We start from the raw sequence: 27324 nt of genomic DNA, 5'->3' as shown, positions 1-27324 counted from the left end.
AATGCACTTCATGTTTATTACTGAAGTGTGACAGCTTCCTTGCGTCAAAGGCAGTTAATTCACAAAGTTGTGTTGATTTCTTACCTAGTATGTAAGATTAGTACCTCTGTATGTCAGTCATGTAGAGTCTTTCTCTGAGACCTCTCTCCCATCAGTAGAGAGGAGAAAAGGCGAGCATCGTGTAAACTGGATGATGACTTCCTTCTGCACAAAGTAGAGCATAGATGCATGTGCCGGGGGCATTGGAATAGTGGCCAGAGCCATTCAAGGTAGTGATGGTGCTGTAGAGAACCTTCCAGATCTGTGCTGCTGCCATTTGGACCATTAGCTGTTGAGTAACAATTCCTAATCTCGTCTTGGCTTTTCTGGTGCTATGACTGCATTGAAAAAAACTTCTACTGCCCATGGTCCCTGCTGTGTACCTACAGCCATGGAGTCTCCTGTGCCATGTGGGCCTCATCCTGACTTAGGCTTTGCTTGTCATCTGTAAGATGTCCTAACACCTCTGGATTCCTGTCATGATCCACTGGCGTCACATTTTTAGTCAGCAGTGTCACGAAGACTTCAACATGCTTTGACTGTGTCTTCTTCAAGCTTGGATTCTCTTAGGGTAGCCAGTACTTGACAGAAATGTTCACTGTCATCTTCCTATCTGTCCCCAGGGGTCCAACAGAAAGACAATAGGACTCTGGCGTCTAATTTTACAGAGTGGGTGTGCAGTTTGGAGAGAGCTGGCAGTGGGGATTGTTAGCAGCCACGATGGCTGGTTCTGCTTTAGGCTTACTTTGCAACTTGTACAAGTATGTATGGACCTAAAATAATAATGCTATTTGCAGCCTGTCTCTTGTAGCAAAGAGTTAGGAAACAACCTTTGGTGAGTGCTTTTAATTAACCTTGATTTCTTTTTCTTTCTTTCTTTCTTTCTTTTTTTCTTTTCTTTTCTTTTCTTTTTTTTTTTTTTGAGATAGGGTCTCTCTTTGTAGCCTTGGTTGTCCTGGACTCACTTTGTAAACCAGGCTGACCTCGAACTCACAGTGATCTGCCTGCTTCTGCCTCCTGAGTGCTGGGACTAAAGGTGTACGCCACCACTCCCGGCTGATTTCTTTTTCTTTTCAACTGCCTTTATGTTACTGACTTAGAAATTAAAATTTTCCCTCTAATTGTATCTCTGATTTGAAAATAATTATGGCTTTTTTGGATGATGGTTTGGTAAAAAAATATAATTATGATTGGCAACTGTATGGTAGAACTTTTCAAAGTTTGAATAAACTGGCTGTTTAGTACCAGAGAGTCTTGCCTAATTAAAGTGTGTGTTTAATTAAGACACCATCATTAAAATTAGCACCGAGAAAGTTTTTCCTTGGTCCTTGGAGAGGACATCGTATGCAAGCCCTGTTGTGTGGGTTGCAAAGTGTCACTGGAATTTATATGCATCACTTGTCTAATTGCAGTAAATGTAGCATGTCCAGCTCCGTTTCAAGCTAGAAGGCTGTTTGTTACTTTCTGGAAATCACTTGAAGTCTCTGTACCCAGAGGCAGCTGTTCACAGGTCCCTCACCTCTCCCCAGAGATGGCTGGGGAGACTCTGTTGTTGGACCCTGTCTTTCATGGCTGCAGCGGTAAACATGACAGGTTGTTTGGAAGCCATCTGTTAAAATGGCTGCTGCTCGCACGCAGCAGTGAACTTGAGATCAGCTTCCTGTCTTTCTTCATGGTAACAGTCTTACGTTGTGTCACAACAGGTGGAAGTTGATGGGTCGACACTGAATGTGACCAGTACGTGGAACCTGGCATCGCCTTTACTGTCTGTCAACGTTGACGGCGTACAGAGGACTGTGCAGGTAAATGTTCACGTGGCTTACTTAGAAGCCTTCAAGATCAAAATCCCCATCAGTCTCTGTGTGGCTGATACTGGCATAATAAGGAAAAGCTGTATTTTATTGTCCACTGTGCCCTTTTTATGGTTGTAATTTTTTTTCTTATACTAGAGGATTTTGAGCTATGTCTTCATTTTGGAGAGCTTCACAAAGCTGTTGTATTATATTTTTCTAGAAATGAATAATCCCACAGGCTCTTAAAAATTACTAGGTGTAAAGTCATCTTTGTCATTGCAGGCTTTTAATTATAACACAGGGCTTGCACGGTTTGTCATCTTCTGTGCAGTTGAAATTATGCAGTCTTAGATCAACAGAAGCACGGCCGAGCAGGTTGGCTCTCTGTGGCATATGCTTTAGAAAGTTTGTCTTAGCATTTAAGAAGTGCCCCCATCCCCCACCCCAGTGTCGTCCTTATAAGCAGCTGCCTTGAGGCCGAGAGCCAAAAGCACGTTCTCTGTAATGTAGACAACCATGTAAGGAGCTAAGCCTCATGGACACTTACACAGAAAACCAAAGAATCACATTTGTTGCCTCATCCATACCTGTCTCTCTCAGTAGAGACTGTGGGTCAGAGGACGCAGACCCCAGGGTCAGAGGACGCAGACCCCAGGGTCAGAGGACGCAGACCCCAGGGTCAGAGGGCGCAGACCCCAGGGTCAGAGGACGCAGACCCCAGGGTCAGAGGACGCAGACCCCAGGGTCAGAGGACGCAGACCCCAGGGTCAGAGGACGCAGACCCCAGGAGGTATGATGGCGACTGAGTAGTTTCCAAGCTGCGCTCAATTGACGTCCTATCTCTGTAGGTCTAAGAAGATTTAAGTTCTCAGTTCGGAATCTATGTTTTGACTTCTCTTTGTATACTTTCTACTTTCTACCCTTATAAATAAATTATAAGATGAAACTGTTTTAGACCCTTGAGAGACATCTCTGCACGTTTTTATACCACCTAAAACTATTTGATGGGCTTAGGGATGTGGTGCAATGGCAGGATGCTTCTCTAGCATGGACAGCACCTCGAATTTGATCCTTAGCATTGCACAAAACCAAGTGTTGTGGTGTACTCTGTAACCCTGGCACTCAGGAGACGTAAAAGGGCAGATCAGAAACTCAGGGTCCTCTTCAGCTGTGAAGAGTTGGAGACCAGCCCGAGATTCATGTGACGCTGTCTAAACAAGCATGCCAACACCCCCCCACACCCCTGAAGGAATGAGTAACGAGTGAATTTGCTATTATGTCTTCACAAACCGTGGTCAGAAACGCGTTCTCTGTCGGGTCACTCGGTTTGGGTCATCGTGGAGGTTTGGTTGGCATGTACTTAGCGTGATCTCCCAAGGGTAAGAAGACATACAACCTTGTATTCAGGTTTTCCCCTCATGGTACTTTTCAGCGCTCTCCCTAGTGCCTCTGCTTGTAGCTGTCTTGGTGGCTATCTGACTGTAGAATTTCTAGTTAGGCTTCTATTTAAAATAATTACCAGCACCATTTTCCCTGGATGATGTTCAATACAAAAATTTTAAAAAGTTTATAAGTCCTTTGCTGCAAGAGTATCCACATACCTGAACTATATGAACCCTTTGAGGCATAGCCCTGGACTTGTTGAAAGGAATTGTGGGACCAAGCTAGTATTTTCTAACTCGGTATGAACTCTCTTGGAAAGATAAATGCTGTATTGGTGAAAATATCAGTTGCCTAAAATCAAGATAAGACATTTCCCCCTTACAAACAGGGATGGTTTTTATGTACTTTCTGTGAACCTCACCTTCAGAGCTGACATGACAAACTCCCACATGGTCCCGCAAGGTGGAACGTGTGTGCATGTTAAGTGACTGTTGTCATGGGTCGTGCAGTGTCCGTGCTACAGAGATTGCATTTGAAGGTTGCTGGGCATAGTAAATGTTTTAGTCTTCACAGTGTTTAACTCTACGCAATAGATGGTCTCTTCGTTTCTTTATCAGTGAGACCCTGAGAGTCAGAGAAACTCTGTGACTTGCTTAATTAAGGTCATCCTGCTAGTGAGATGTAAGCAGGGATTTAAACCACGCAGTCTTTTGCTGTGTGGCTTCTCCATGCAGGGTCTTGAACCAACCATGCTCTGCTTCTTGCTGTGTTCCTTGCCAGAGTTGCTCAAGTCACCTTTTCCTGTCATCCATGATTTAAACTAGTGCTGCTTTCAAATGACAGTGTAGGGAGGAATCCTCTGGACGACTTGCTAAAGCCAGGCTGTGACTGCATCCCGCAGACATGGCTGATCATGGCTCTAGGCTTCGGCTATATTGCCAGTGGGTTCTGAAATGATGCCCAGGATGCCAGCCTGGGAGCCACAGCTGATGAGCTGCTTCAATGTGCACCATCACTAGTAAGCTGAGAGGGGTGAGTGGTGAGGGAGGAGCCAAACCCTACACAGTCTTCTTACTTTGTACCATGGACTCCGTGACGGCCTCAGACAAATAGGGTTGATGGGAGAGTTTCCAATAGAGACATGACATCATTGGTAAACCTCATGCGTACACTATTACTCCCTGTTCCTTTAAAAGCCAACCATATTTACTGTATGTAGTTACCTGGCTAAAGAATTTCATAGGTAACCACCATCCTTCAGTCGGTCTGAAGGTGTTGCTCTGAGTTGACTTTGAACCGCTGTCTTGCCGAGTTCCTGGCACATGTGAAGGCTGAGTGGCTGGATGGACAGGCAGCATGTCAGTGGATGGATACGCAGTCTTCTTGGGCTCCAGAATCCCTGAAGTAAGTCTACCTTAGCTGTACTTTCACCGTGAGATTTAGATTTCCTTTCTCCCAAACCGTCCCCTCGGTAACCATCTTCCTGAGACAAGCCTTCTTGGGTGTTCTAGGGGTTCTCTCTAGTGCTTGACCTCCCGTATTGATAGAATCTGCAGTGTAAGACAGCAGGGCGGGCAGAGCTCTGCAGATATAGACCAAGCAAAGGTAACAATAGCCCAGAGGACCCACCGAAATACTCCTTGTTCATGTAAGCAACTGTTTGCTCTGGGTAGCACCTATGCTGTTTCAGGCCAGAGGTACCTCCTACTCATGGCCCAGATTGGGAGAGCAGCAAGTGGTCTGCCACCAGCTGCCCTCTCTTTTCCAGAGGCGTATGCACATCGTGGCCTCCCTCTCACCTGCTGGTGCTTATTACTCACTGCTTAGAGACGTCTGTTTTGGGGACCTGAGCTCTGCCATATGCGCCTAGTTGCTGCCACAGCCTTTTCTTTTCTGACTTAAGGATCCTATGCTTGCAAAGAACCCTAGTCACTGTTGATAAGCACCAGTACAGAGCTAGCTACACTCTGTCTAGTAGGAATGATTTAAAGAACCAGGAATGTAAACATTAAAAACTGTTGAGCAGAGTGAAAGGTGCTTCCTCACTTTCGTTTGTTTTTTTAAAACTATTTATTTATTATAATTTATTCACATTCCATCCTGATTGTTATCCTCTCACTTTTTAAAAAAAATTTATTTTTTATTAATTCATTCATATTACATTTCAACTGTTAGCCCATCCCTTGTATCCTCCCATTCCTCCCTCCCTCCCACTTCCCCCTTACTCCCCTCCCTTATGACTGTGTCTGAGGGGGACCTCCTCCCCCTGGATATGCTCATAGGGTATCAAGTCTCTTCTTGGTAGCCTGCTATCCTTCCTCTGAGTGCCACCAGGTCTCCCCATACAGGGGGTATGGTCAAATATGGGGCACTAGAGTACATGTGAAAGTCAGTCCCCACTCTCCACTCAACTGTGGAGAGTGTCCTGTCCACTGGCTAGATCTGGGTAGGGGTTCGATGTTTACTGCACGTATGGTCCTCCCACCCTCCCGCCCCTCTTCCACCCTATTCCCCTCCCCTAGGCCTCTGATGGGGGGGGGCTCCTCCCCTACCATGTGGCCACAGCAGCCTATCATGTCCCATCAGGATAGCCTTTCCTCTGTGTTACCACAAGGCCACCCCAAGGGGCAGTGATCAAATCGCAGGCACCAGAGTTCATGTGAGAGGCAGTCTCCACTCTCCTCCCTTCACCCCCTCCCCATGTGGAGAATGAGCTGTCCATCAGCTACATCTGAACAGGGGGCCAGGTTCTCTGCATGCACTGATTGTCCTGGGTTGGCGCATCAGGTTGTGCAGGCTCCCCGGGTCCAGATCTGCCGGCCTTGATGGTCTCCTTGTGGGGCTCCTGACAGTCCCCCCATCCTACACCCCGACTCTCGCCGTACACCCCTCAGCACCTCGCCCAGTCCATTCTGTGAGTCCCGGCATCTGTCCCTACCCCGCTGGGCAGAGTCTCTCAGAGGACATCCATGTTGGGCCAATAGCCACTTACAAGTGAGTGTCTCACTCACTGATTGTTTTGATTTATTTTTTCCTATTTATCTGACAAGTCAGTTTTCCTCAAATACCCTGATCTGTGGTAAATACAATGACAGTGCTTGTGATTTGTTCTTCCGTGCTGTGTGTTTGCCAGTGTCTCCCCTTAGATACAGGTCTGTTACTTTGATGTTTACTGAAGAAGTGCTGATTGAGTGACATGGGAGCCCTGTCATTCTCACGGATTTTGTGAAAAGATGCACCAAACAGTGAGGCTTGTATAAGAAGGAAAAAAAAAAGGTTAAAGGGACAGAAGATTAAAACTTTTTGGAATCTATTTGGCAGGACGGGTCTTTAGGTGTCTCAGTCTCACGAGCTGGTCTGGTTCTCTCCTCTCTCTCCGTGCTCTTTTCTCTTTTTTTTAACCTGTTGTTTTTTTCTCACCCTCTTCTCAGTTACATGTAAAGGGCGGTCTCCTCCTCCCTTTGAGGGTCAGTTAGGAAAACAATAGCCACGGTGGGGTTCCCAGGTAGGCTTTTTGAATTCTAAGCCCATGTTTATTAACAGGCTTGTCTTTCCTCATGTACACATGTGCACCAGGTGCATGCCTAATGCATATGGAGGCCAGAGAAAGCTGTGCATGATACATTCCCCTGAAACTGGAGTTACTGTTGTGAGCTACCACGTAGGTGCTGGGAACTGAACCTGGGTCTTCTGCAACAACAGCGGCTGTTCTTAGCTACCAACCCGTCTGTCCAGCCCCTGCGGTTTTAAAATTTCAATAAAATTGATTGAAGTAAATAAAGTTAAAATTTTATTTCCTCTTAGTGTCGTTTATCTGCTGGATTCCTTGTGTCTCGAGTTAGCGCCTCACAGACCAGGTTTCCACTTCCTGTAGCTGTGTTGCTGTCATGCAGTGTCAGGCAGAGCAGCTGACTGCTCCTGGCCTGCGTCTTTGTGTGGCATTTCTTCCATCCACCTGCTCACAGCAGGCCGCCTTCAGGCCGGAAGAGTAGCTAAACCCTTCTCACAGTATCTGAAGATCCAGCTAAAGTCCAACCACTCTGCATTGTGTGCTGGGAGCTATTGACCGTGGGCTTTTGAAGACAGAGAAAATAAATTTATTACATGTGGCTGTAAAGCGTGGACGGCATCATTCCTGCACCCTGCGCTGAGCGGGTCCTTGTGCAGCTAAGTGGAACTCACTTTCCGTGTTGGGATAGCGTCGCACAAGCCTCATGCCACTTACTGCAGAATTCCAGAGTAAACGGATTCCTTGTGAACTGATTGGAGTATTAGACAGATTATATACTGGCATGCTTGGTGGGCCAAGGTGATGTATAGTGCTGCCCCAGCACAGTATGTAGGAAGCAATTATGCTATAGGCTGTGTACTGTCTACAGCATATCTGCAAGTGTCTATTTATACAGAAATTAAATGCATTTTTGAAGTTTAACTGTAACTTTTTGTTTTTAACTGAAAAACAATTTTAAAGGTTTTACATTTTAGAAAGATAAAAATAAATGTTTTCCTTCTCAATATTTTGGCTTAAAATGCTCCTTATGAGGTTTGAAAACAAACTTTAGTTTTAATCATAGTTCCTGTGTATTCATGCTGAAGTGTGTGTGTGCACGCTCCTGTGCCTGTGCATATGTATGTGTGTGTGTGTGTGTGCTCCTGTGCCTGTGCATATGTGTGTGTGTGCTCCTGTACCTGTGCGTATGTGTGTGTGTGTGTGTGCTCCTGTGCCTATGCATGTGTATGTGCTTCTGTGCTGTGCATATGTGTGTGTGTGTGCTCCTGTGCCTGTGCATATGTGTGTGTGTGCTCCTGTGCCTGTGCATATGTGTGTGTGTGTGCTCCTGTGCCTGTGCATATGTGTATGTGTGCTTCTGTGCCTGTACATATGTGTGTGTGTGTTTCTGTGCCTGTGCCTGTGTGTGTGTGTGTGTGTGCACACGCTCCTGTGCCTGTGCATATGTGTGTGTGCTCCTGTGCATATGTGTGTGTGTGTGTGTGCTCCTGTGCCTGTGCATATGTGTGTGTGTGCTCCTGTGTGCCTGTGTATTTGTGTGTGTGTGCTCCTGTGTGTGTGTGTGCTCCTGTGCCTGTGCATATGTGTATGTGCTCCTGTGCCTGTGTGTGTGTGTGCTCCTGTGCCTGTGCATATGTGTATGTGTGTGTTCCTGTGCCTATGTGTGTGTGTGTGCTCCTGTGCCTGTGCATTTGTGTGTGTGCTCCTGTGCTTATGTGTGTGTTTTTGTGCTCCTGTGTCTGTGCATATGTTTGTGATGTGTGTGTGCTCCTGTGCCTATGTGTGTGCTTCTGTGCCTGTACATATGTGTGTGTGTGTGTGCTTCTGTGCCTGTGTGTTGTGCTCCTGTGCCTGTGTATAAGTGCTCGTGTGTATGTGTGTGTGTGTGTGTGTGTGTGTGTGCATGTGCGTGCTCCTATGCCCATGTACATGTGTATGAATGTATGTGCATGCTGGTATTGAACACTATCACTGAGTTAAATTCTCAGTCCCTAAAATTGAACTTTTAATTGGAAAGTTAAACGATAGAGCTCACAGTTTTGCTTATATTTGCAAGCACATGCACATCAAAAAAAAAAAAACAAACGTGCTTCTTAACACATTTTCAGCCTTGAAACAAATGTTTTCCCTGTTTTTAGGATGTTTCTCCTCACTCCCCACCCTCTTAGAAACAATTAGCTGTTATTTTGTACTGTATGCAAAATACATTTTTTTTTAAACTCTGGAGCCACCAAATGTAATATGATCCTGTCTGTTTAGTTGTGTCAGATATATAAGTATATCACAGAATAAGCAAGGGTTGGTGTCTTTTCCTAAAGAAGTAGGAAATGAGAGAGTGACTATTAACCATCTCCTTCTCACTCCCCCTGAAAACATCAATTATGGTTACACGTCTTAGGAGCAAGCTCCCCAGTAGAACAGAATAGCTGCCCTCACTGTTTCAAAACCTAACCACAGTTTAACAGCTGGGATACGTGTGTGTGACTGTAATTTGAGGCATTAACTCTGACGCAGGGCTACCTGCCTTTGGACAGCAGTCCCGGGAGCCGAGTGCGTGTTGATCTTAGCAACGGGTTTTAGAATTTGAAGATGTTCATTAATTTAACAGAACAGAAAACTAGCCTTCTGAATTCCCCCTTCTCTGCACATGCACACACTTTTTCATTCTTGTTAACTAGAAATGTACATTTTAGTAGCTGAGAGAGGAAGGGGATTTTTGAACGGCTTAGGCACCGACTGTGTCGATGAGGAGCAAAGAGTGGAGACTGTTAAGACAAACCCTGCGGCCTTATGAAGATGTTGTCAAGTTGGAAATCAGTGAGGGAACAGAGAGAACCAGCACTATCCTTCCCATCTTCCCTTGGCCTTACTTTTAACAGTGAAATCGCCTCTGGTTTTTTGTGGGGTTTTTTGTTGTTGTTGTTGTTTTTTGTTTTGTTTTGTTTTGTTTTGTTTTATCCCAGTAAGGTATTTTGGGAATGTTTGGGTTTTTGTTTTGTGTCTTTGCTTCCCTGAGTAGGTAGCTTTGCTAATTTTTATTTGTTGAAGTTGTTTTGTGAACAGAAGCTTTTAGAATTTTATTTTTTTTTTAAATGGAAAGTATAGATGTGAGAGCATCCTCACTATTAGGAAAGAAGGGAGTCTTTACCTGGCCCTGCGGTGCCATGTTAAACCTGAAAAGGAGGTAGCTGAGCGGCAGAGGGTGAGTGTGCTGAGGAAAGTTCTGGTCTTTGAGGCAGGCCCGATGTGCTTTGCTGGTATCTGCTGCATTTAGGCATTTAAGGCTTTGTTTTCTGTGGATTCTAGATTTTTAAGAAGTATTCATTTTCCTCTCTGGGACAAGCCTGTATTCTACTAGGAAAGGTAGAATAAGCTCTGGTTTGGGATGAACTTCATTCCCCTTGTTTTCCTTGATGTCACCTCTTTCAGCTGAGATACAGTCGGAAGAAAAGAGCTACAGGCATTTCCATGTAGTTACGACCTGCTGTAAACTGACAGGTCACATGACCTGCTGTAAACTGAATGCAAACATAGGGGGCTTATTGATGCTTTTTATCTCTGGTCATGTACTTACTGGTATAATTAGAGTGTTTAATGTAAAAACCTACATGTTAAGCTCATTTCTGTGTTAATTACTGTACACCTACTCGTGTTTGCCTGGGAACGAGTCGGGCCCTTGGAGGGCAGGAGACAGAGGGAGGCGATGCTGCATCAGTTTCCCTTCCCAGATGGGAGCAGCAAGGTGGAGACTGAGGGTGGCGATGCTGCATCAGTTTCCCTTCCCAGATGGGAGCAGCAAGGTGGAGACAGACTTGTCCTGAGAAGAAGTCATTGAACAACAGCTAGCATTTGATAATAAGCTCCAGCAAGCTGCGCTTTATTTTTTTATTATTTATTTTGTTTTTTTGTTTTTTTGTTTTTTTGTTTTGATACAGGTTTTCTCTGTGTAATAGCCCTGGATGTCCTGTAATTTACTTTGTAGACGAGGCTGGCCTCAGACTCAGACTTTGTAGACCCCCTGCCTCTGTGTCCCGAGAGCTGGGATTAAAGGCATGCAGCACCACTGCCCCATGGCAAGCTGGGCTTGTTTGTTTGTTTGTTTGTTTTATATCTAAATTTATTTTTGTGTAGCTGACAGGTAATGATTACCTGTGTCTCAGGGCACTTTGTGCTGGCACAGCACATGTCACGTGGTGCAATCATCAGCCAGGGTAGTTCAGTTCAGCTAACTTCTCAGACAGCTGTCATTTCTTTCAGACAACATTCCAAGAGAACAAATGAAGCTTGTTTTCACACTCTTGGGCTGTCAAAAGGTTAGAATAAAAAACAAATTATAAGCCAGGCAGTGGTGGCACACGCCTTTAATCCCAGCACTCGGGAGGCAATGCAGAGGAAGGCGGATTGCTGTGAGTTCGAGGTCAGCCTGGTCTACAAAGAGAGTTCAGGACAGCCAAGGCTATAGAGAGAAATCCTGTATAAGAAAAACAAAAAACAAAAACAAATTATAGTTTCCTCAGTGGAAGTGCCAAGGAAAGCCCATCCACTGCCCATTGCAGTCAGGGCGCCTCCACCTGAGCACCCGCTGAGATGACCACTGGCAGTGTGGGATCGTGATGGAAAGTGAGCTCCAGAAGCAGCTCAGACCGGGCTCTGAATGGATGCTTTCACACAGCGAGTGCTTGCATGGGGCCACATGTGTCCAGTGCAGTGTTGGCAGCAGCTGCCTGTGAAAAGACACTCTCAGAGATAAGATGCCCAAATTCAGTGTACATGGAATGCTTACGACTAGGAAAGCCAGGCATGGTGGCACACGCCTTTAATCCTAGCACTTGGGAGGCAGAGGCAGGTGGATCTCTGAGTTTGAAGCCAGGCTGGTCTACAGGGTGAGTTTCAGGACAGTCAGGACTACACAGAAAAACCTTGTCTTAAAAAACAAAAACAAACAAAATCCAATCAACCAAACCAAACAAAAAACTTTAGTAAAAGATGGATCTTAACAAATGAGGGTTCTCACGTGATTTTGATAAAGGACATTTTATGACCCAATTCAAACTGTCCTTTAAAAAATAATCCCAGCACTCGGGAGGCAGAGGCAGGAGGATCACTGTGAGTTCGAGGCCAGCCTGGTGTACAAAGTGAGTCCAGGATGGCCAAGGTTACACAGAGAGCTCCTGTCTCGAAACCCCCCCCCCAAAAAAGTTCACTCTCTGTGTGACACCTGATGTATGGACCACAATCTGGGCCCCTGCTCAGGAACATTCAGCTGAGGCAAACTGGGCTTGGTGCCCTGAGGGGGTGGGAGGGAGAGAGGAGAAGAAAGAGTGATAATAAGAATGGAGTCGTGGGCAGAGAGGTGGCAAGGATCTGGGAGGAGTCGTGAAATGGCAAAATGCATTGTATAAAACCTCAAAGAATTAATAATAATAATAATAATAATAATAATAATAATAATAATAATAATACTTTAAAATCTACTACCGAGAGAGGTAAGCCAGCAATAAAAATTGTGCTTTGTTATTATATTTTGAAATTTCTCACAAAGGAAAGTTTTTTTGCTTAAATGTTTTCTCTCTTATTTTAGACATAGCTATATAATGGCTGCATTGTTGCCCATCGTCCCATAAAGCCTAAAATACCAACTCCATGGCCCATTACAGACACAAGTGCTAATGTCTGAATTAGAATAGACCACAGAGTGAGACAAGGAAGTAGTTTGGTGGATGTTCTGGGTCGGGGAAGCAGAGATTGGCCGATGCATCACTCATGAGGGTGAAGGAAATTAAAGAACTAAGGATGTGCGGTGAGTGCTGACTTTTCTTACTTAGACACAGGAAGCTATGGAGGATCACGTCTGTGGAAGGCAGATCGAGAGTGCTGTCTGGACCCTGCGTATCTGAGAGGTGCTTTGGATATGCAGGGCTCGGTATCACACGAAGGACTGGCCATGTGTGCTGAACACAGAAGTGTGGAAGCCGTGGCACATGCAAAGCATGAAGAGGACTGGGTGTGGTGCTCATGCCTGTAATCCTGGCACTGACAAGCTGAGGCAGGAGGATGTCTGAATTCAGGGGCAGCCTGGCCTATAGAGTTAGGGCCTGTTAAAAGGAAAGTAAAAACAGGACCTTTATCTTAGACGCTATGATTAACTTAAGCCAGATGGAAGACTTTGAACTCTAAAGAAGAAATGCAAAGGAGACAAGCCCCAGCTGCTGTCTCTGCTGTTTCCTGGCTGTTTCACCGAGGAGCTGGGATATTCTTTGGGAGGTAGTCGGGAGAGGTGTTCTGTGTGTGTTGGGGGGGGGGGTGTTGCAATAACATAACAGTTATCAGAAGAGATTAAATTTTAGGCTATACGTGGAATGCAGGCATTGTGCATAGGTTTTACTCTTATAAAGTTAAATTTAAATAGTATTACATGTGTTTATTTGTTGTATATGCATGTGCCATGGTGTATATGTGCAGGTCAGGGGCAATTTGTAGGAGTCAGTTCTGTTTTTATGCCCTAGGGACCAAACACAGGTCATCAGGAACTGAGGTCTTTACCCAATGAACCATCTTAGGGACCCCCCCCCCCCAAAGCTAGCTGTGAAGTAGGAGGTTTGGTGTGAGAGGGAGAGAAGACGGACCCCACAGGGGAGGAGTGTGGGTAAATGTGTGAACCCCACAGGGGAGGAGTGTGGGTAAATGTGTGAACCCCACAGGGGAGGAGTGTGGGTAAATGTGTAGAGGTGAAGGCAGCTGGTGACAGCAAGAAAGCTCCAAGGAAGTGGGAGAAAACCAGGAGCCTGAGGTGGCCTTGAGGCCTGTGTACCGATTCGACGCTCTGTAGAGTACCGACTAACAAGGTGTGGGCTTGACATAGCTGAGATGAGGTGCGCGTTGTCGATGACCTCACCATGTGCCTTATGGCAGTAGTGGCTTATGCCTATTTGCTTTGGTTTGGCCTTTATTTCCGAAATAACTCCTTCTTGTATTTTTAAAGTGTTGCTTGAGTTTGGCCTCTTTTTAGGAGATAATCTCTTCCATTTTTCGATTATGATTTATTTTCCCCCGGCACTTTTTGTCATGGTGCTGTTTTCTGTGCTTCTTTTTGTATAAGTTCATAGGGATCTTGGGCACGACACTTTTCCGCTGTTCGTGTGTTGTCTGTTTTTTGACATTTGGAAGTGGCATATCTTCCCGTGGCTCTTTCTGACACAGGCTAGTAGGAAAGAAAAGCTGGGAATGTCCCTGCCGCCACGTGAAGGGCGGCATGCCGGCGCACCGCGTGCGCACCCTGTCCGGATGCCCTCAGGGCTGTACCTCCGAGTTGTGCAGCCCGCTTGTACTTCAGAACAAGCTGTGATGTGGGGCGGTTGCTCGCTGTTGTGCTGCATGACCTGAGGCGCCTGAAGTATTCTCACTGAGGACTGGTGTCCTATTTCCATGCCCACACGTTCGTTGCCTTTTACACCATTGGCATCGGGGAGAAAGCACAAGACCCATTCGTGTTCCCAGTCCATGTTAGGTCTCCTTCCGAGGATCGTCTGTTTGGCTGTGCTCTTTAGTGTCTCGCTCTTTAGTGCCCTGGCCCCCACAGATCGAAGGTGATCGTTCAGACGTGCAGTGGGTCCGCTAGCCTAGTCCCCCTCCACTCTTGTGAATCTTCAACTGCAGACGGGTCAGTCATTCTAAAGCAGAGCTGTGTAAGGAGCAAAAGAGGTTTATTAGGCTGAGAATGCGTCTTAGGGAGAGAGCGCGGGCCGTGGCTTCAGTTCCTAGAACACTGTGCGCATGCGCCACACGCTGGCTCTAAGTCCTTCCCAGCCCCGCGTCTTGCCGCACCACCCTTCAGCTGGCTTCCCGTGCTCGGTCCTACTCTGAAACTTATATAAACTTTCCCACCAGCATAGAAGTTTTCCTTTCTCTTCCTTGGGAAACAAACATTCCTGCAGAACGTTCCTAGTGAGTTATTTTTAGTGGAAGCATGAGACTGAGTTCGAGCTCCAAAGCAACAGCCGCGCACATCTGTAACCAGAGCCAAGGAGGCGGCACAGCAGGCGTGCTGGCCAGGTCCCCGTATGTGAACGGTGAGGAGAGACCCTGTCTCAAAAACTAAGGTAGAGAGAGAGCGATTGAGAAAGACAGCGCCTTCTGACCACCACGCATGTGCCCATGGGTCATATAAACATGTACACAGTAACGCAAAATGACTTCTGTTATACATGGTAAATTGTTGTCAGTTATAAGTGTTTCAAATATACATATACATTACCAATCAATGAAGCTGTGTATTACCATCCGTTTGTGGTAGGGACACTGACACCGACTCCCTTAGCAATCCTGAGTGATTCAATGTGGTGGCTGGCATATCGTGGGTTTCCTGGAGCTCACCTCACCCTGACTAATCACCCTCCACCTGTCAGCTCTCTACTTCTCAGAACGCGTCGTGTAGATGAAGTTGTGCATTGCGCTTGTCCTGTCTGTGACTGGTCTACTTCCTTTACCATTCTGCCCTTCAGACTTTGCTGTATTGTTGCCCAGAACAGGATTTCTGTCATTTTCAAAGCTAAATAGTGTCACTTTTCAAACTCAGGACAAAGGGCCAAGGTGCCTGTTTAACATATCACAACATACCTGGCCTCCAGGTTCTCCCAGCATCCCTCATCCCTACCTGTTACAGGTTATGGCTGACATAACCTGCCCTCTCCCCTGAACTCTCCAGCTCAGGGTCTGGGCTGCCCTCCCCCAGAGGCTCTTCCCTGTATAACCAGACATCTTGGTCACTGGCTCTCTCTGGCTTTTTTGCTCCGTTAGTACCTCTGGCTGCCTGGATGCTGTGCTTAGGTCCCCTCTGACCCTTCCCTGTCCCCTCTCTGCACGTGGTTCAGGGTCATGACCCCTCTGAACTCTCCCCAGTGTGTCTGCCTCTGCCTCTGCTCTCCCGCACACCTATAATAAACCTTCTCCTCCACCTAGGAACAGTCATGTTTCTCTCTCTCTCTCTCTCTCTCTCTCTCTCTCTCTCTCTCTCTCTCTCTCTCTCTCTCTCTCTCTCTCCAGCCTCAGGACGGCGAATCTTAATTCAGCCAGCAGTCCTCGACACTAGTACACAGCTGGGTCAATGGCAAGAGTAGAACTGCCATTCAACACACGAAGTTTGTTATTTTAAAATGCAGGGTCTCACCTCGCCGCCCCCTGGCCTGAGATGACTCAGGGTTGGTGCTCCACTTTCCGCCTCCGGAGTGCTAGGGTAACAGGTGTGAGCACCGTGCCCGATAGCAACACTCAATTCTTGAGTCTCCCTAGGACATAAAATTATGAGAGGAGCCTGCGCTGCCCTGTGTTCTTTCTCCCTGTGCCTTTCAGAGGTCTCTATGTCTTTATCAAAGGACATGAAAAAGCACAAAAGGAAACGAGACTGGGTGATGCATTTCACCCAGAAAGGGGAAGTAACTATGTACATGCCTTGTTTGTCCTGGAGTTTTTGGTGACGTACAGATTTATTTCCAAGAAGTCTTATTTTATGTTTTCATTTGTAATTCTAGTTTCTGTACAGTCGTGCTGTAAAACGCTGGGCTTCATTGCAGCATCTTCATGCATGCAGCATCTTCATGCATGCAGCATCTTCATGCATGCAGCATCTTCATGCATGCAGCATCTTCATGCATGCCGCATCTTCATACATGTCGCATCTTCATACATGTCACATCTTCATACATGTCACATCTTCATACATGTGCCACATGCTTTGCTTACACTTACTCCAACTTCTTTCTTCATCACCCCATCTCCCATCACTCATTCCCTTCCTCACCCCCAAATACTCACACTTGTACTTTCATCTTACTGTGCATATTTTTAGATATCTAGACCCTTTATATGAGAGAAAACATTCAGGTAGCTGGATAAAATTCCATTATGTGTACGTACCACACTTCCTTCATCCATACACACCCCGACGGACACGTCAGTCTGTGCCCGATGCGCTGGCTGTATGGGCACTGCTGTAGGAAATGCATTTGCAGGTACTGCTGGCCATAGTCACTCTTTCTGGCACAGAGCGAGGGCTATCGCCGTTGTAGGACACAGTGCTTCAATTTTAGGGGTGTTTGTTTGGTTTTTGAGGAATCTCATGCTAATTTTCATGCTGGCTTTACCAGCTCACTCCCCTACCAATTGTGTGTACAGGTTTCCAAATTCTTGCCTCCATTGGTTTTTTTTTTCACACAGTCCCATTTGTCATTTCTTACTGTTATTTCTGGGCCCTTGGCGTCCTTGTCTGTACCATATCCTGCAAGTGGTTTCTCTATAACTTCCCCCAGTGATGTCAAGGTTTCAGATCTTATGTTAGATCTACGATTCATTTTGAATTGATTTTTGTGCACGGTGAGACGCCAGGGCTTCCTTTCTTGTGCGTGTGGGTATCTAGTTTGCCCGTCAGCATTTGTTGAAAACGCTGTCTCTACTCAGTGTGCCTCTGGCACCTGCGTTTGCTTCTTTTCTTATTGTTGTGGCCAAAAACATGATAGAAGCAATTCAGGGGAGGGAGGGTTTAGCTTCTAGTTTAAGAAGGGAGAGAATCCATCAAAGGAAGGAAGGCATGGTGGCAGCAAGGGCAACTGGGCACCCTGTGTCCACAGTGAGGGAGCAGAGAGCAAACAGGAAGCGGGCCAGCCTATAACATGTCAAGGCCTGCCCCACTTTGTCCTGTGAGGCTCTCTTTCCTAAAGGTTCCATATTGGATAGAAATGGTGCCATAGTCTGGGGACCAGATCTCCAAACACAAGTTTATAAAAGAACATTTTATATGTCAAATAGCAGTTGGCCACAGCCCTACAAACTTGTTTCTGAGTCCTCTCAGCCTTCCATTGGTCCCTGTATCTGTCTTTGTGGTGGTGGTATCCTGTTTTTTATATGTGAAATTTGGAATTGGGTACTGTGCTGGCTTCAGCAACTCTCATTTTCCTCAGTAGCTGGCTTTAGATTCTCACAGTCTTTATTATTTTTATAAGAATTTTAAGTTTTTTTCTGTTCTTCTACTGTAATTTTACTTACTAAATTTCCTATGTCAACAGTTTTCCAAAATTTGGCTTTTCCCCCCTACCCATGGATTCTGGGTTTGTTTCTGGGTTCCTGAAAGTTTTGATAATTTTGCTTTTTTTCTTTATTGATGTCTGAGATAGTATTGCCTTCCTTTTGTCTTTTATTCTTGGTAACTTTTTCTTCTGCTTTCTCTAGCCCATTGGTGATGCTGTTCAGTACATTTATTTGATTAATTCAGTTTTTATTACAGTTTTTCACTTCCAACATCCTGCTTGATTTTTTTTTTTTTCAAAATGTTAACCTCTTTGCTGAATCTCTCACTCATGCTGCCAACTTCCTCACACAGGCCCTGAATTGAATTCCTTACTTTCCTAAACTGCTTGTTTGAATATTTCTTTTGAGATTATTGATCATTGTTCAATCTAGACTTTGGATTCTTTGTCTAGTATTCCATCATCTCTGTATCCTTGGGTGTGGTTACTGCATTCATGCTCCGTTGAAGGAGTCATATTGCCTCACCTTTTCACACTTGTTTCTGTGTTGGGATTTATGCACCCGTCGGAGAGATCCCTCATTTGGTTTTATTTCAAGTCCTTAGGTAATCAACCGTCCCTCGAGGATGCCATCCTGGTGTTACTCAGAGAGGAGAAAGCAAGCTGCTGTAAGAGCAGCACCAAACCTAACCAGATATTGATCCAGTTAAGATTATTAAAGCCAATTGATATATCTCCAATGACCACAGAAACAACTGTCAGGCATGGGAGATGACTCTGCTTGTGACGTGCCACGCAGGCATGAGAGGGGATGCGAGTGCATATCCCCAGCACCTTGTCTCAAAATAAAATGTGAGGAGTGACTGAGGAAGATGCCTAATTCCAACCTCTGGTCCCCACACACTCACAAAAAGACATGTGTATCACACACACACACACACACACACACACACACAGAGAGAGAGAGAGAGAGAGAGAGAGAGAGAGAGAGAGAGAGAGAGGGAGAGAGAGAGGGAGAGAGAGAGGCAGCATTATATTGCATGAGATATAAAATTTAAAAACAAAGTAAAAGTTATTACAGTGAATGAGATTAAGAAATAACAAGAAGGGTTAAAGAAAGGACGTTGCTTAAAATAAAGTTCAAAACTACTAAAATATAGTAAAGATAAAACATTTCTTAAAGGAAAGATGTTTTAGAAAATAACAAAGAACCGTAGTATTTTCCTTCACTGTCCTCTTGTGCTTGGAGTGTGCCATGTGGAGAGGCCAGATGATGGATATGCAAGCTCTTGTCTCTGTCCATTTAGCTTGTTAGTGAGCCAAGCCACTCAGCCACTTGCCCATCAAGGCTGTATTCACCTTGGGGTCTTCCTCCCTTGCCTACCTGGAGCCACTGCTGGCCACACCGCTTTGCAGCTCGGGTCTATGGTTTGTGTATTCTGCTCGTGCAAGCCCAGTGCACTGTCGCGGGATGGGAGCGAGTAAAGTGCTGTGATCGCCACTAGAGGTTCTCCTTCATTGCCTCCAGGGGATCCCCACCCCTGGGGAAGGAAGCGGTTGTGTAAGAGGCCACTGGCCAAGCTTCAGTTTTCAGATCCAAGCACTTCAAACCACAGGACCAGGCAGGAGTTCTAGAGTCTAAACAGCCGAAGCTCTGGCTTAGGTTGGGAGCCCCCTGCTTGGCCAGGAGTGCTTCCTACACTTTTCTCTCTTGTCATCTCTCTCTGTGACATTCTTGTTCTTCCTTTCTGTTTCTTGTTTCTCGGAGTCATGATCACACACAGGTGGCTCCCTCCGGAGCTCTTCTTTCTAGAGTGTCTTTCTGAGCCTTATTCTAAACATACTGCTTGGTTCTCTCTGTTTTTACTAAAGAATATGTTACAGGGAGGGTGTCCCCAAACCACGAAGCAAGATTCAGTCTGCCCCAACATCTTCTCGTGGTCCGTGATTTTGGATTAGGGTGCTTAACTGATATTGTAGATGTTCTAGAGTCCAGTAAATCTGAGCCCCGAATGGTCACAGGCATTTTAGGGATGGTCACTCAACTTTCATGCTATTTTCCATTTATCCAAAGTTTTTAAATGGCTTCCTGAATGCACCAAAAACTGTCACGAGCTCTGCTCTTGTTTTTATTGGCATCTTTCAACTCTGTGAACTGCACTTTGATGATGTTTTTATAACTTTGCTTTCCTCTTAACCAATATTTCCCTCCCTTAATATAAATCCTTGGGAAAAGTTAATGAGCCAACATGATGACATGAGTTTAAGGTTGTGTCCTGCATGCCTTACTGCCTTGAGCCTGCTGGTGGGACACTGTGGCGTCAAGCAGTTGGCCATAGCTGCAGGTGGGAGAACCTTACTTTGCAGCAAACCTCTTTCCCCTCATCTCTGGGACCCTCCACAGTGAAGGAAGGGGTCAAGAGCTGGCTTCCAACTCCAGATGATCTCGCTAGGTCTCTAGCACCCTCATGACAGATCTGCTTTAACGAGTCTCTGCTTATCGTCAGGGACTAAAAGTGTAGTGAAAGCCACTAAAACTCTGTACTGGGTAGTGTTGATTATCAGCTTGGTTAGATTAAGAACTGGTTTAGAGCCAGGTGGTGGTAGTGCACACCTTCAATCCCAACATTTGGGAGGCAGAGTCACGTGGATCTCTGTGAGTTCGAGGCCAGCTTGTTCTACAAATCGAGTTCCAGGACAGCCAGGGCTACACAGTGAAACCCTGTCTCAAACAAAACAACAACAGCAACAACAACAACCCTGGTCTGTCTATGAGAGTGTTTTCCTGTTAGCGAGAGGGAGGACTGACCCTGAATGGGCAGTGCCGTCCTACAGGTCGGTCTTAGGCTTCTGCCACCATGGACATGAGTGGCTGTGTCTCCACCACCACTGTAGACTGAGCCCGAATAACCCTTTCATCAAGCTGCTTCTCACCATGCATTTGTTTATAGCAACAAGAAAAGTAACTAATACGCCTTCCATCTTCCAGGACTTTACCTGCTAGCCTTCAAAGTCATCAGTTCTTACAACTTTCTCACGTGCACTCCTGAGTCTTTTGTCACTAACACAGGGGACTTGGAGGAGCAAGCTAGGCTTAAACAGACAGCTTGTGGTGAGGCCGCTGAGGACTATGTAACTCACTTCCATTGCACTGTTTAGTGTGCATATTTTAGGACTATAAATGAGTAAGATAGTAATGTTTTATTTGAGAATGTATCAATACATATTTAATATAGGCAATTTGGGTTTTTAAAAATTGCTCTTTCAAGAGAATTGCATTGTTCTGATTGTTTCTTATTCTTACTATCATCATCATCATCATCATCATCATCATCAGTAGTAGTAGCTGTCGTCCTGGTCATCGTCGTAGTATTTTGTTTATGATGTTGCTACAGTCACACATGTGCCATGGTGCATGTATGGACGTCAAGTTACAAATTTGGGGAGCTGGTTCTGTCCTCCACAGCCGGGTACCTGGGATCGAACTCAGGTGCTCAGACATGTGTGGCAAGGGCTTTTACCTGCTGAGCCACTTCACTGATGCTGTCGTTGGGCCTTTGAAGACCAGCGCTTTTGATGCTTCCTCCGTGTCTTTTATTCATTCACTGCTTGGTGGGCATCCGCAGTTTTTGTTTGATTACGAATAGTCAGTGCCTTTCTTCTCTTATGGATGCAGTTTCAGTTTATATATATATATATATTTATTTTTATTTTTATTTTTATTTTAGTGTCTTTCTCGAGAAGCTGGTGGAAATATGAGCCTTCAGTTTCTTGGCACGGTGGTGAGTAAAAAAAAAAATTCTGTTTATTCTCTTACTCAGAGGGAATGTGCTTGGTTCCTCCCATGTTTCTGCCCCTTTCACTGTGGCTTTATTTTGCCATCAAATCAAGACATCCCTGTGCAAGAAGCAGGGCATGTGAAAAAAGCTTCTGTGTGGAAAATATTTCTGTCGCATCTTCTCAGAGAGGAGATGCTTTTCTAGTTTCAGTTGGTTGAGTAGTTGTTGTACTTTCTTTCCAACTGGAGATAAAAGCATATCAAATAAAAACAGTGACCTTGAATTCTTTCCCCTCAGTTTGCTTTCAAGCTTTCTCTCTTAGGTTCTTTCTAAAGATATTGAACCACAGTTTATATCTTCATTACTTTCCTGTAAATTCTGTTATTTTATGTATTGCTGTGAAGCAGTTATAAGTCACATTTCTATTTTTTTTATCTTTACTTTATTTGTATGGGAGGGTTATTTTCCTAGTTTTAAACTATCACTTTGATGTGACTTATTTGTTATTATGTGGGTATTTTGTCTGCACATATCAGTTTACCACATATGTACTGGTACTTGTGGAGGCCACAGGGTTCCCTGGAGTTATAAATGGTTGTGAGCCACCATGTGGCTGTGTGGAATCGAACTCAGGTCATTTGGAAGAGCAGCCAGTGTGTTAAACTACGGAGCCATAAGAGCAGCCCCATATCAGCCTGTTTTTAACGGAGGAACATTGGCATTCTGGCAAGTAGAGGTGTGTCTTATTTATCCATGAATCTCAGTTGTAAGCTTCTTAAATTGCCTCTACCTTTTTGCCATTATAAATGTGGTATTTTTATTTTAAAATTTATTTTTAAGCACATCTAAAATATTTTTAGATTTATAAGATAAATGACCTCATAAGCAGACTCATAGCTGTGAATAACTATATGATTTGTTACGGATTTTAGAAATTTTCCCGGCTTTAGGACGCCACCCACAGTGTGATGGAACGCTTATGCTCTGAGTAGTATCAGTTTTGATTACTTGCTGGTTTGTTACTGTGTTTGATTATTTTAAAGTTAAACCAAACACTGTATTTAAAATTACTGAGATAATCAAATGCAGTATTACTGTGTTTGCATGAAAGTTTATAGTTATCATCGGTGCCAGTTACGATTTTCAGGAAGTTGTTTAAAGGTGTCTACTGTAAGGCTACTGTTTCTCTGCCGCTGCTACGTGTGAGCATCTGTCTGTGTTTACCTGCGAAGCACAGTTGACCTGGGTGTATGTGCTGCATATGTTTTACCTTTAGTGTCTGTGCTTGACCATTTATCTGCTCCCAAAATATAGCTTATAGGATGTTTACCGCTCTAGAGAGACTGGCGCTGGCAGAGCTGACTGAAGTGGTGCACTTAGCCAGTTGTAATGCCCAATCTGAACCCGCTCCTGTCCTCTGTACCTGGGGGGGTGGGGCTCCTGTCCCCTGCACCGGGAGGGGGGCGCATGACAAGGGGGGGTGCGTGACAGCATAACCCAAGGACAACTCTGCGTCTTTGAGGAAACCGAGGTCTCCTGAGTCTTGTTCTCTCAGGTACTCAGAAAACTGACTCCATTCTTCCATCTCCCCCTTCTTGCTTTTCAATATCCAGATACCCAGAGTGGTTTCCACCTGAGATGTCATAGATAAATCTGATTGTTGCTTGATGCTTGAGCCTCCTATGAGCAAGCAAATTATAAACACGAGAATGATACTAGAGCACTAGAATTATAATAGAGTTGTATTATTTCTAGTAGAACAGCATTAGAGTAATATTAGAATGAATGAAACAAGAACTGGGATTGTGTGCAGTGCTTTGCCACCAAGAACAGGGATCCAAAGTATTGTCTAGTACTATTGGCTACGTTATTATATTGATCAGAAAAATCTAGAGACTAGCTTGAAAAGAAACCTATACAATTTAGCCCATACTTGCTTTTTAATAGGAGCACAGGTGTTATGACACCCTATGCAAACGAGAACTGATTCAAGTCACAAGGAGAAAGTAGATGCATCCCTTCTTCAGATGGACGCACACGTCTGTTATGGTCCCAGGGTCGTAACCAGTCGTTAGTGGAGTAACTTCTGTGGTCCACAGGGCCTTGACTCGGGCCCCGGTGAACAGGCGCCTTCTGGAGTTACGGTGGATATCTCCTTCTGCCCTCTAGCTGGGCGTTTGCTATCTTCCTGGCGACTTCCACTGCTTCCTCACCCTCCTCCACAGTGCTTTAGTGGATCCATCTGCAGTGACAGATGCACGCCCCTTTCCAGTTTTCTTCCGGAGGAGTAGAAGTGGGGCAGGTTAACACACCAGCTTGCTTCCCTCTGTAGTAAAAGCATGGACATTAAAGTGTGCACAGGCATGAGCCTATCGCTGGAAATAACCCCGCAACACAATCTGAAATGGTATTTAATGGCCTATGAATTGGCTGCAACTGATAAATCAGGACAGCCTGTTCAGCTGTTGGGCTGAGGAAAAGGAAGCATTAATACATCGGTGAATAGCTGGACCATGAATCCCTCCCTACACCTTAGATGAACCATTAAAAAAAAAACAAACAGTATCTGCCTGTGAAATGGGAGATGGTTGGACAATTTCTGTAATCACAAATTCTGTTCGAATTATGAGATCCCACAGCTACCAGCTGGATAATGATTTCCTATTCTTCTGTAGTAATCTGCAAATGAAAATTGAAAATCCATAGATTTCCATAGCAAGGCTCTTAAAGACTGATTGTTAGCTAGGGTAACACAATACAGCAAGGATCAAATCCATATAACTGCTGACATCTTCCCCTGATTTACTAGTTGAGCAGGAAGAGTAAGGTAAGCGGTTAGTGTTTCACAGCCCTAATGGTGTGACTGAATCCATTCCAAAGGTTTGCGCTCTGTGCTGGGACCTCAAGGAGACAGTTCGGTGGAGAAGGTAGAAAGGCAGCGAAGGATCCGCATGATACACAAATACGTCTAGTCTGGACACAAATAGCCGTAGTCCTCTACTTGCCGTCTGCGATCGTATGCGAGAGCTGTCCAGTGCCGCCTTTCCTCCTAGCGTTTTAAGTAGATTGTTTAGCGCATTGGAAACGGCAAGCACCTGCTCATGAGGCCGGGGAGGGCCTTGCCTTGTCCTAGCCTGCCTGGGCTGTAAAGTTAGCATTTTCATAGGCTCTCCCAAATCCTTATCAAATTCCTCACCCTGTGCCTAAGGATCATCTTCAGACGATGGGGAGGATGCATATTTAAAGGAGATTTCCGTAAGGGAGCTGAGGGAGTCATCTCTGGCTAGTTACAGGTGGTGTTATTTTTTTTACTTTCAGTTTTGCCTAAATGTGGAAAATCACTTTTTTGGGGGAGGGGTCTGTTTTTACCAGTGTTAAGGTTTGACCTTCCAGTTTATATTCAGCCAAGGAATTATCCATGATTAATATCCTCTTTGTCTTCCTTAAGTATTTTGATAACAGGGCTAGAGAAATAGTTCAGAGGTTAAGAGCACTGATTGCTCTTCCAAAGGTCCCGAGTTCAATTCCCAGCAACCACATGTTGACTCACAGCCATCTATAATGAGATATGGTGCCCTCTTCTGGTTTGTAGGCTGAACATTGTATACATAATAGATAAATCTTTTTTAAAAATTAAAAAAAGAAGTATTTTGAAACAGTCTACACTAATGCCCAAGTGACCTACCGAAAACTGAATGGAGATTTCCCCTTGTTCATATGTGTTCCAACATTCGCTCAGACTCTGTTCCCTACCTCTTCATCGAAAGCTCCTTTTTTCTGGAAACCAAGGATTACAAACATGAGCAACTTGCAAGCATCTAATAGTGGTGACTTTAATGTTCCTCCCTTCTTTAGACAATGGTGCTCAAGCTTGAAACAAGGCAAAGCCATCCCTGGTTTTGGCCCCGTTGGTCTCAGGTCCCGATTCGTGTCACCACTTGCACTGCTCTAACGGCTAGGAGGGTGGAGCCGATAACGAGGCAGGCTAAAGTGGAGTACAGAGCCAGCTTTGTCGAATCATCTGATAAAGTCAACTCACATCTCTTCTGGACACCTGGGCAGGAGGGACATAGGAGCACAACCAAAAGACAAGGCTCTGTGCTTAAGAAACTGGTCTCTCGGGCGTGATGGCACACACCTTTAACCGGGAGGCAGAGGCAGGCAGATCGCTGTGAGTTCTAGGCCAGCCTGGTCTACGTAGTGAGTCCAGGACAGCCAAGGCCACAGAGAAACCCTGTCTCAAAAAACCAGAGGAGGAAGAGGAGGAGGAAGAGGAGGAAGAAGAGGAGGAGGAGGAGGAAGAGGAGGAGGAGAAGAAGAAGAAGAAGAAGAAGAAGAAGAAGAAGAAGAAGAAGAAGAAACCAGTCTCACAGGACTTTTGTCTGTTTTCTCACAAGCGTTCGGAACTCTCCTCACATGACCCCATTCTTGATCTGTATTCTGACAGTATGATTCTGTATTAGTTGCTCCTACAGCAGATTGCTACACGTAGGTAGCTCAGGGCATCACATACATTCACTGGTAGTCCTGAAGGAAAAACCGTATAATCCAGTGCAGCAGGGCCCAGCCCAGTACAACACCTCTCAGCTGCTAAACCCCAGCTCCAGGTAAAGGAGCTGAGCCCTGTTCTGGAGGCCACGTCATTTCACATGACTCTGCTCAGCCCAGTATGCTTTATATAGACAGGAAGGATCATCTGACCTGCACAAAAATTTAAAATGACTCAATTTATAGCAAACTATGTTCTCTTAGCTCGTTGCTCCTGAGCTCTAATGCCTTCCTTGGATATGGCGGTTGTTTATTTCCACAAGGGCCCTCATGCCTCCTGTTCGTCCCTCATAGCAGGATTCCCTCCCCTGCTCAGATGCCGGAGAGGCTGAGTGGAGACAGCCTAGCTGCATGGGGGCATCAAATAACCACCTGGTGCGAATGAACTGGTAGAGCCGGATCAAAGCCAGGCCTTACTTGTCTTAAAGTTAAGCTGGTGACGATCTCAGTATATTCAGAAAAAATTTATTTTCTTGTCTTGTTTTTGTATTGTTGTTGTTTTTGTTTTGTTTTTCTTGTTTTCAACACAGGGTTTCTCTGTGTAGCTTTGGCTGTTCTAAACTCATTTTGTAGACCAGGCTGTCGTCAGAGATCCACCTGCCTCTGCCTCACTGAATGCTGAGATAACAGATGTGCACCACTACACCCGTCTCAGAACCAATCCTTTACTGTATAAGCCTCTCCTCTGTCACTACAAGCAAAGTGAGAGAAAATGAGACTAGAAAGGAGGGGGCGGGGAGAGAGAGAGAGAGAGAGAGAGAGGGAGGGAGAGGGAGGGAGCAAAGGAGAGAGAGAGGGAGGGAGAGAGAGACAGAGAGATCAATCGATCCTTGGAGCTTCTTCTAATTAGGAGCCTCCTGTAATTAGGCCTAATCACTTCCCAGAGTTCCTACCTCTGAATCCTGTCCTGCTGACAGGATTCAGAATTTGTCAGGTGGGAACACAAATAGTCAATCCAAACACCCACTTAGTAAACTAATGTCCCAGAATTTTCCTCAGGACAGAGGTGCCCTATTGCAGGTAGCAAGCTGCTTGGGTCCCAGCTCTCTGGTTAAGCTGTGAGTCTGTACTCCAGCCTAAGCTAACAAAGAAAATGAAGAGGTATTGTTTTGCTAAACCAGGATTTCTTACAGTAAGCAATAAGGATGTTTTGTTTTAATTCGAAAGTTTGGGAGTTAGCATTGTGTTTTTTATTTAAATTCTAATCAGTTTCTATTTAACTCTCGAAGCTCTGCAGTGTAAGACAAGCGTGT

General features: G+C 45.2%; 1 protein-coding gene across 3 annotated transcripts in view; it reads left to right on the top strand.

The window, feature by feature from the left end:
* The window catches only part of PCCA (propionyl-CoA carboxylase subunit alpha), a 305003-nt gene that overhangs the window by 218346 nt on the left and 59333 nt on the right, over window positions 1–27324 (top strand). For 2 of the 3 annotated variants that reach the window (XM_084767907.1, XM_084767905.1), the window contains 2 exons: window positions 1743–1841; window positions 21473–21526. In XM_084767907.1, coding sequence (XP_084624033.1) covers window positions 1743–1841; window positions 21473–21526 — 153 coding nt within the window. The remainder of the gene's footprint in view (window positions 1–1742; window positions 1842–21472; window positions 21527–27324) is intronic. The other variant, XM_084767906.1, reaches the window with a different exon arrangement.

The sequence above is a fragment of the Acomys minous genome, assembly GCF_964271855.1.
Source record: "Acomys minous genome assembly, chromosome: 18".
NCBI classification, from domain to species: domain Eukaryota; kingdom Metazoa; phylum Chordata; class Mammalia; order Rodentia; family Muridae; genus Acomys; species Acomys minous.
The sequence above is the reverse complement of the archived record's forward strand: the minus strand, read 5'-3'. Positions and strand labels throughout refer to the sequence as shown.